A 10,930-nucleotide genomic window follows, 5' to 3' on the forward strand; every position below is an offset into this window, starting at 1 on the left:
CACAACATATTGTCATAGCGATCAGAAGGTTCAGGCACTGAACAACCTAAAGTCAAGGATGGACCGATAACTTAACCACAATCTCCAAGATTAGCCCTAACATGATCGTTGTCGAGCATATGTTTCAGTTATCCGTCCCAAGAATGCAATGGAGTTTGGTAAATTTTGGAATCAACTAGAGAAACACTGCAGATGAAAGAACGGATCCGTACGGGCAACAGAAAACAAAAGAGGGTTGATACCTCTTTTCATGCGGACGGAGTTTCTAGAGTTTGCACAAAATAAAGATTCCTTCTTTCTCCATGAACGAGAATAGATGATTGGGCGCGACTATGCTACCTCGGGCCCGCAACATCCCTCATGAATTCTTCTGAGTTTTACTATCGGACTGCTTTCACCTCCTAAACGAGCTCAAAACCTAAATATTCTCTCGTACAGAGATATGAAATTATTTTCTGATCAGAGTGGATGGGCGGACCATCAAAATTCGAGTTCGTACGAGAATTCTACAACGATTTTAGTAAAGGGCCCTAATTAGGGTTTCGGCATGCCAAACCCTAATTGAGACAAAGTTGCCAGGCGCCATCACCACCGTTTGATAGCCGAAGTTCCAACAGATTTCATCTTTCCATCGCCAGCAGCCCACATCCTTCCAGCGCCAGTAGCTTGCATCCCTTCCAGCGCCAGCAGCTTGAATCTTTCCAGCGCCAGCAGCTTGCATCCTTTCCAGTGCCAGCAGCTTGCATCCTTCCAGCGCCAGTAGCTTGCATCCTTTCCAACGCCAGCAGCTTGCGTCCTTCCAGCGCCAGCAGCTTGCATCCTTTCCAGCGCTAGCATCTTACGTCCTTCCAGTGCTAGCAGCTTGCGTCCTTCAAGCGCAACTTCTCCACCCATAGCTGATTGCACCAACAGTATGCATACCGAGCGGGAGCAAACAAAAGCCCATGCCAAGCTTAAACAACAACTTCGCGTTCCCAAGACGAGCCAAGATGGCTCACGTCCAAGCCAAGCTGATGCCAACCGTCTATAATTCAGCCAGCGGATCCTCTTTGCCTCCCGAAAAAGGTTAGCTGAATCTTCCTAACCATCTCTTCATGACTTGCCGTTTCGATTTCGTTTTTGTCTGTCACCATCTCATGCTTACCTCGCAACAATGCCCTTGTTCCAAGCTAAAAAGGGGACTAAATGTTGATGGTGGTTTTTAGCTTAGGGTTAAAATCATAAAACCTAGAGGTGACGTCACTCTGTAAAGAAACGAAGCCACGAGTACCAATATCCCCACTAGCATATTTATTGAGCCATTCAATACGACTACGAGAAATTTACCAAGGTACCTTTTTTTTATATACATGCTATGTTCCACGGCAGAACCCTCAGTATTGACTGGCATCATCTCCGACATGCTAACCAAGCATGCCAACCGCGCATGTTGTATATTCTAATTAGGGTTTCGATATGTTAAACCCTAATTTCCGCATCTCCGCGCCGAAGGCATACCATGCCAGCCACATATCCGTTCCAAATGCATACCATGCCATCCGCACCACCGTGCCAACGGAATTCCAGCCATGCCAGCCATATCTCCGCGCCAAAGGCATACCATGCCATCCACATCTCCGCGCCAAAGGCATGCCAACCATGCCCGCCGCACCAACGTTCCAATGGCATGCCATGCCAGCCACATCTCCGCGCCAAAGGCATGCCAACCATGCCAGCCACACCACCGTGCCAATGGCATGCCATGCAAGCCGCATCTCCGCGCCAAAGGCATGCCAACCATGCCAGCCGCACCACTGTGCCAATGGCATGCCATTCCATCCACATCTTCGTGCCAAAGGCATACTAACCATGCCAGCCGCACCATAGTGCTAATTGCATGCCATGCCAGCCACACCTCCGCACCAAATCCATGCCGGCCATGCCTCCATGCCGCTGGCTGCCAAGCGAAGGGTGCAACAATCAATGACCACCCTTCCTTCTGAGATGCAAATCTCAGCCATCCAAGTTCGCTACCAAACCCGTGGAAACTTTTGGCCCAATGCCAAGCCCTAATTTTGGACGCGCCTAAATTATGCAAAAACCCTAATTTTGGCCGCGCCTAAAACTATGCCCAAATTCTAGCTTGGTCGCACCTAAACCATGCCAAATCCACGCCAACCATGCCTCCATGCCGCTGGCTGCCAAACGGAAGGTTGCATTAATCAACGACCACCCTTCCTTCTGAGATGCAAATCTCAGCCGTCCAAGTTCTCCACCAAACGCGTGGAAACTTTGGCCCAATGCCAAGCCCTAATTTTGGCCGCGACTAATATATGCCAAAACCCTAGTTTCGTCCGCGCCTAAAACTATGCCAAAATCCTAGCTTGGCCACGCCTAAACCACGCCAAAGCCATGTTGGTCATGCCTCCATGCCGCTGGTTTCCAAACGAAAGGTTGCAACAATCAACGACCACCCTTCCTTCTGAGATGCAAATCTCAGCCGTCCAAGTTCGCCACCAAATGCGTGGAAACTTTTGGCCCAATGCCAAGCCCTAATTTTGGTCGCGCCTAAACTATGCCAAAACCCTAATTTTGGCCGCGCCTAAAACTATGCCAAAATCCTAGCTTGGCCGCGCCTAAACCATGCCAAAGCCACGCCGACCATGCCTCCATGCCGCTGGCTGCCAAACGGAAGGTTTCAACAATCAACGACCACCCTTCCTTCTGAGATGCAAATCTCAGCCGTCCAAGTTCGCCACCAAACGCGTGGCAACTTTTGTCCCAATGCCAAGCCCTAATTTTGGCCGCGCCTAAACTATGCCAAAACCTTAATTTTGGTCGCGTCTAAAACTATGACAAAATCCTAGCTTGGCCACGCCTAAACCACGCCAAAACCATGCCGGCTATACCTCCATGCCGGTGGTTGCCAAACGAAGGGTTGCAACAATAAACGACCACCCTTCCTTCTGAGATGCAAATATCAGCCGTCTAAGTTCGCCACTTAACGCGTGGAAACTTTTGGCCCAATGCCAATCCCTAATTTTGGCCGCGCCTAAACTATGCCAAACCCTAATTTTGGTCGTGCCTAAAACTATGTCAAAATCCTAGCTTGGCGGCGCCTAAACCACGCCAAAGCCATGCCTCCATGCCGTTGGCTGCCAGACGAAGGGTTGCAACAATCAACGTCCACCCTTCCTTCTGTGATGCAAATCTCATCCCTCCAAGTTCGCCACCAAACGCGTGGCAACTTTTGGCCCAATGCCAAGCCCTAATTTTTTCCGCGCCTAAACTATGCCAAAACCCTAATTTTGGCCGCGCCTAAAACTATGCCAAAATCCTAGCTTGGACGCGCCTAAACCATGCCATAGCCACGTCGGCCATGCCTCCATGACGCTGGCTGCCAAACGGAGGGTTGCAACAATCAACGGCTACCCTTCCCTCTGAGATGCAAATCTCAGCCGTACAAACTTGCCACCAAACAACTTGTGGCAATCTCTTGGCTACGGTGCCAACACTTGGCCACCGTTCCAAGACCCTAATTTGGCCACGGTGCCAAAGCCCTAATTTGGCCACGCCAAAGCCATGCATGCCATGCCTCCATGCCGCTGGCTGCCAAACGGAGGGTTGCAACAAACAACGGCTAGCCTTCCTTCTGAGATGCAAATCTCAGCCGTACAAACTTGCCAACAAACGACTTGTGGCAATCTCTTGGCTACGGTGCCAACTCTTGGCAACGGTGCCAATACTCTAATTTGGCCACGGTGCCAAAGACCTAATTTGGCAACGCCAAAGCCATGTTGGCCATGCCTCCATGCCACTGGCTGCCAAACGGAAGGTTGCAACAATCAACGGCTATCCTTCCTTATGAGATGCAAATCTCAGCCGTACAAGCTCGTTACTAAACCAAACGACTTGTGGCAACCTTTGGCTACGCTGCCAACTCTTTGGCCACGGCGCTGGCTACCAAACCCTAATTAGCCACGCCAAGAGCATGCGAAAGCCATGCCAGCACCGTGGCCACGCCACTGGCTACCAACGGAAGGTAACCACAATCAACGACTAACCTTCCTCTCAAGATGCAAAATCTCGACCGTCGAAGGTCACCACCGAGCCGGCAAGCCTCCCAAGCTCAACTTGCCAAATAATAGCAACATGCTACACAAAACACTAGAGACATCAAAACATGTCACAAACTGGGGGATGCTCATCTGGGTATTGGTCTGGCGGTTTACAGCGTGCGGTGTACACTACGCCCGTTACAAGAAAGTGTCATAAGAATGAGGCGGTTAGTAAATACAATAAGTAATGGTGAAACGTTTCCTTCGTTATGGAAACATCAATTCCATGCGTTACCCGTTACCGCTTTCTTACATTTACTCAACCGCTTCCACTTCTTACGAGACCAGGGTACTTTTTGTTGTGACTTGTATAAGTAGGTCTCACCTATTTCCACCAAAGAAAAAGTTTTGGTCAGGAGAATACAACACTCAGAAATCACTTGTTAGCTTTCCACTTCTGACACAAGTCGTCAAACAACTACTCTTCCCGAATCAACTATTCGGGTCTCAACACTCTCTTCGCTTCCCTCCCTAGACCAACCTTTTCCTTCACTTTATTAATGAAGCAAGTCTGGAACGGCCATTTCTTGGTTTAGGCCGTATTTGTACAGATTGATATCTCGAATCAAAGTACTCCCTTGCAGTACATTTTTTAGGGTTTAGACTCGTTTCTCACCCACACACTCGAAATTACCAAAATCAGCAGAAACTGTTTTCACCCTCAAACACCCGCAATCCCATTAATTCACCGGACACGGAAGCGCTCGACTACCGGATTCTACTTGCCAAGTTTCCTAGAAATACGCTCTCTAGGTGTGACTTAAACAAATGCATTAAGTTCCGTGAGATAGATTATTCTTAGTGACAAATAAAAAAAGCTCGATTCATCTACTAGTGTCATTCAATACATATGATTACTCAACAAAATCCCATCGTCAATAACCACATATTACTACTTGTATTAAGACTCTCTAGACAATTACGGGTCGAATAGTTCTCAAATTAGCAATCAAATCATCCATAAACCAATTTAATTTGCAACTTAAACGATTCATAAACAATTGACAAAAGAATTATTGGCACAGTAGAGAACGAACAGTAAAATGACAGATTGAAATATGCAGTTTTAAATATCAATTGTGAATCATGTTCCGGACGTCGAAATCATCCCTAATCAAGATGCTTAGCTACTGGAGTTCATGGCAAAGAGATAAAGGAAATAGAAAACTCAGAATGTAAACCAACTACGCAAACCAACAAGCAGCAGATGAAGTGAATGGTGTATGGACTGGTGGAGCCTTGCGACTGGTGATAGTGAATATTGTTGTACGTGGACTGGAACTGGTGATGATGTGTTGATGTTGTAGCTGCAAACTGGTCTAGATGCAATGGACTGATGCTGTGGAGTATGAACTGCAGGTGATGGACTTGGTGGGTGTAAGTGCTCTCCAGATGGAGATGCAAAGGTGGTGGAATGCAAACCGATTGAGATGCAGGTATGTATGAAGATGGAGATGGATGCAGGTGGTGATAATTGGAGAGGAGCAGAGAGCTCCTCTCTGTTGATGGTGTTGTGCAGTCGCAGAGGGGGTATGAGATGTTGATCATGTTGTAGGTCTAGGTCTTCTTTTATAACTTTCTCAAACACTGAAATATCGAAACCTAAAACCAACCCAACAATCCTTGTCCGATAAAAACTCTTCCAGCTTCCAAATCCCAGCCGTTTAACTCCCAAAACTCTCGGCAATAAGTCATGTTTCACGGCTCAGTCCATATCAAGATAAACTGGTGATTTCCTCCCTACTTTCTTGTTGCCAATACTCGACTCAAGACCTTCTCAAACTCGTACCCAATGTTAACCTGAACACCATCAGTACCTAGTCTTCATTTCAAATCCTAAAACAGCACATAATCTGTCGAGAACAAGAGCACATTCACTGCCATCCAACCATGGCTAAATAGCATCAGCAACTCAGTTTTCTCATTGTTGTGCCGACTGAAATACAACCTAATAGTCGACCAAACTCCATATACTCGAACCATACTAAGCTGTAGACTTGCACCGTTTCTTACTCAACTCAAGCCAACAAAACCCTTGGAAATCTTCACTGAGTTCACTGCTGAAACTTGCCATGAATCACCACAGATTCGAATCACTTATGCTCTTCATACAACCCCATACAGCCACCAGAACATATGGAAAATACCTCCACACACAATTTCAGCAACAACCCTTTCACACAGGCTCAACTAACAACACCTTAGCTTGAAGTGGTTATGAAAAGGTAATTCAGACATTTACTCGAACAACTTGTGTGTGTGCTGTAGACTGCTAATGGATGTAAAACTGCTGCACCTTGGAGATAACACACTCGATTCCTTCCCTGCAAAATACGAATCTACACAAACCCATTCATTCATAGGTACAAACCATCTCTGAATCCTCTTGTTTATCATCAAATATCAATGGCAATTACTGCATTCTACTCCATTCTACGGCCAGTTTTGCAGCTTGAACTCGGTCAAAATCATCACAGATTCGAGCCCACTCTTCCTTGACTTAGCTTATGCAATTCCTGTCTTAACCCTTCAGTAATCTCCTCCATTGATCAATGATGAGTGGATGGCATCAGCTTAAGCTTCTTCCTTGTATTCTTCGGTGAAACCTGAATTCCAAAACCAATTAGATTCGCCCCGACCTCTGTGTTCATCTCGGTGTCAATTACCTGTCCTAATCCTTGGCAATATCCCACGAGAACCATGGCTCTCAATAACACTTGCATATAAACTGGAAATTTTTCTCCTTCTCACTTATTTCTCGTTCTTTTACTCCAATGACACCAAAACACCTACAAAATACAAAACAAGCGTAATATACAAAAATACAAGAGAAATAGCTAAGAAAAACATAAGAAATTGATATTCAATTTATGTATTCTAGGCTCCTAACAAATTCCACCACACTTGATCTTTGCTAGTCCTCGAGAAAACTAAACTAAACTAAAATACAACAACTCTGTGCCGTCGAGGCTACGGTTACTCTTAGCATAAATAACAAGCCTTTGAACCCCTAGGTGTCCCTAGTGGACGAGTTATAATCTCGTGAAGGTTTACAAGAGATGTACCTACAAAACCTTTTACCCCAATTCCAACCACATGTAAAGAATCTACGAACGAATCCAAAATGACTACAGGAGGAGGTACCCAGATGCAAATCCAATTCATATATAGGTAAACAAAGCTCTACTCAGAAAGTCGAACAAACCACAATACTCAGAATCTAACAAACCACAATCACAGATGAATAGATTAAGAAGGTGGATATAAAGATAGATGGTTGCGACGTTGGCTAAAGTGAACGGTGTTTCCCATATCTGTCTGAAGTTCACTACCAAGATGAACCTATAAATCCTAATGGATTGAGATACTGGTCTGAAATCTAATATCAACTCAACTGGCATATACAAGGGAACCAGTAGCGATAATCCTAATTCTAGATCAACTCGACTGGCATATACAAGGGAACCATCAGTCGATTTTATTGAACAATAATAAAAATTATATTTTTTCCCTTTTTTCCTTTTTTTTTTCACTTTTTTTTTCACTTTTTTATTTTCGAATTGACAACATGATTAGATATTTTAGATTCAATCGCATGCTTCTTGTCAGCAGATTACATGGTAATTCCCGTGGATCCTTCATTTCACGCTTGTTTAGGCGACGGAGACAGGTAGAACACACACATATTACTATCCAAATATCATTTTTTTCTTGTTTTTTTTTTCATTTTTTTTATATAATCCGGTTGGTCTAATTGGTCTGGTCTTTTTTTTTTAGTAACTCAATCACTCTATTTTATCCTAGCAGTAATAACAATTTGATGTTAGTGACCCACCAAATCACTTAGAGAAACAAAAAGTTGCAAAAATAAAAACAGAAGGTGATATGGTGACGATTCCGAGATATGGTAATAACTATCATATAATTTCTAACACATGAGCTCTGTTTTTTTTGTTAATGGGTTCCTCAACTCCTGCAATCAAGATGGTTCCATCCATTTATATTGTCCAGTGTCATCCTAAAGGCACAAGTTTCTAGATTTTGAAGTTTATCATGTAATTTTTTTATTTTATTTTATTAACTAAAGGCATCAAACTCTACAAATTATATACAAATTACATAAATTGATACTCCAACTCATAGCTATTTCTGAACAATAGAGGATAAACACTAAACTAGCTATTTAGTTGGCATATAATCCCAACTCAGCCAATATATACCTCATCGTCAAGAAAAAATTCCATCTACTTAGAAAGGCTAGTGTTTATTCTAAATTTTCAAAAATCTCTACAAGTTTGAGTTTTGTATACGTCAATTTTTTTGTTCATATTATACCCTATCACCGCACTTAAATCAAACATTGTCCTCATTGTTTCAAACAATTTCAAAAAGAATAAGAGGAATACTTGAAAAAGACAAGGAAGTAAGAATTGGAATTGTTCACCTGATTGACGCATACCAGAAACATTCAAAAGACTCCCCATATATCAACAATCTGAAAATTCGAGGATCCACCCACAAAAAAATCTGCATATATAGAAAAAGCTTCACAAGAGTGTTAGCGTATTGTGGGTAAAATAAAACTATCATCCCACGAGAGTCACCCTCACACTTAGTTCTTTTTACACTTGGAAGTGTATACAAAACATAAGTGGAAGGCACTTCGATCGGTTCCTCTTGGCAAACCTACATGGTGTTAGACTCAAACACATATGATGGTGGATACTTGGAAGTAAGAAAAACAGAAAAAACTTTAGAAGCACATAATTCTAGCCTCAAATGAGGTATTTTCCTAAAACATGGATTCCCAACTCTTTGAGAAACTACTTCAAGTTTGGGAGGATCATCATTAGATAAAGATTCATGTAAAGGGTTAGACAAACCTTCCATAATCTCACGCATTTTGGGATCCTCGGTATTTCTGAAAAAGTCCATTGATTCTCCTATATCACAAGTATCGCAATTCTCATTCAAACTCTTTACGAGCCATTCTTCATCAGTTTCTTGTATAACTTCCAAATCTTCGTCATCGGAATCAAAATCTGCTCCAAGTAAGTCATCGTAATCCTTACGGTCTTCATCACAAGTTGACTTCTCATTCAAAGTATATGCAATCTCTGAAATACGGGTGTTATTCACAAAGAAGTCATAATCATCATCGCTCTCATACACAACATAAGTCTTACCATTAATAACTTTAGTGTTTCTAGACTCAACTTCTTCCTTTTGAATAGGCGAATGATCATTATCACGATCAAGAGTTGAGCTAGTTACACCTTCATTATCAACATTAAAGCATTCGTCTTCTTCGGATTCATCATACTCTATATTGGCTTCCATGGGAATATTAGAATGAGTTTGAACCTCTTCCTTGTTCCATTCTTCTTGAATTTGATTCGTGCCACTTCTGATGTTGTCTATATTCCGTTGAAGTTCTTGGAGTGATTCATTGTAACTCAGCTGAAATTCACAAAATTTTTGTGTTGTTTGAAGTGTTTGCTGCATCACGGGAATAGAAGATTCAACAAAACTATCAAATTTCTGATTTGAAGATTGCTCCACCAAACTTGGACACACACCAATTTCATAGTTTCCATCCCCAAGTCTCATCCCTTTAAATGGGTGAATCATCATAAATATGATCCAGAGTTGGGCTAGACTTATTGAAACAAGGTCCGATTGGTTGTCTACCAAGTTGTTATACTGCCTTTAGCTCATATAGAATGTGATCGAGCATCTGCACATGTCTATAATTAAACTGATTAAAAGTACAACTATCCTCGCAACCTTGTGATCGTTCATCATATCCAAAAGATTGGTTTTGATTATATCCCAAGTATGGTTGGAAGTCATAAGAATGAGAATTAAATTGCTCACCATAAAATGTACGGTCTTGTGAACCATATGTGTTGTTCCCAAAAGGAAACATCTTGAAATATTATGCACACAACTTGTTTAGCGACTTACCTCTTGTTCCCGATTGTGCACACACCAAAAGAATGATTGTTTGTACCTGAAAATAAAATCTAAAAAGATAAATTAGTAAATGCAAAGAATGAAACTAAATGCAAAAATAGAAAATTAAATAACAACTCATACTACCGACTGCTCCCCGGCAGCGGCGCCAATTTTGATGAGGTGTCGAACTCGCAAAAATAAATTCCTTACTTCTCTTACACTAACTAGTAGTATATAGATAAGCAGGTTCGTTCCTAAGGGAGAGTTGAGTCTAAAGTTATCGATTCAATTTCTGAGACTCTTTCTCGGTCACAAAACATGAATCTTATCAATATAGCTATGTTTCTGCAAAGTACCCATTACTAATAACCCTAGAATATTTAGTACGCTCAAATATTCTGCAATCCCATTAATTCACTAGACACGGAAGCGCTCGACTACCGGATTCTACTTGCCAAGTTTCCTAGAAGTACGCTCTCTAGATGTGACTTAAACAAATGCATTAAGTTCCGTGAGATAGACTATTCCTGGTGACAAATACAAAAGCTCGATTCATCTACTAGTGTCATTGAATACATATGATTACTTAACAAAATCCAATCATCAATAACCACATATTACTACTTGTATTAAGACTCTCTAGACAATTACGGGTCGAAGAGTTCTCGAATTAGCAATCAAATCATCCATAAACCAATTTAATTTGCAACTTAAACGATTCATAAACAATTCACATAAGAAATATTGGCACAGTAGATAATGAACAATAAAAAGACAGATTGCAAGAAACATGCAGTTTTAAATATCAATTGTGAATCATGTTCAGGACGTCGAAATCGTCCCTAATCAAGATGTTTAGCTACTGGAGTTCATGG

The 10,930-nt window shown here is 42.3% G+C and overlaps 1 protein-coding gene across 1 annotated transcript; it reads right to left on the reverse strand.

Moving 5' to 3' along the window:
- Nucleotides 1-8,322: 8,322 nt before the first annotated feature.
- LOC113301358 lies at nucleotides 8,323-10,139 on the reverse strand. The gene is made up of 2 exons (XM_026550122.1): nucleotides 9,677-10,139; nucleotides 8,323-9,596 (listed from the first exon to the last, which is right to left on the reverse strand). Exons 1-2 carry the CDS (start codon nucleotides 9,692-9,694, stop codon nucleotides 8,784-8,786), a joined length of 831 nt encoding a protein of 276 aa, XP_026405907.1. The 5' UTR covers nucleotides 9,695-10,139; the 3' UTR covers nucleotides 8,323-8,783.
- Nucleotides 10,140-10,930: the final 791 nt, after the last annotated feature.

This window comes from Papaver somniferum, chromosome 8, assembly GCF_003573695.1.
Source record: "Papaver somniferum cultivar HN1 chromosome 8, ASM357369v1, whole genome shotgun sequence".
Lineage (NCBI taxonomy): Eukaryota > Viridiplantae > Streptophyta > Magnoliopsida > Ranunculales > Papaveraceae > Papaver > Papaver somniferum.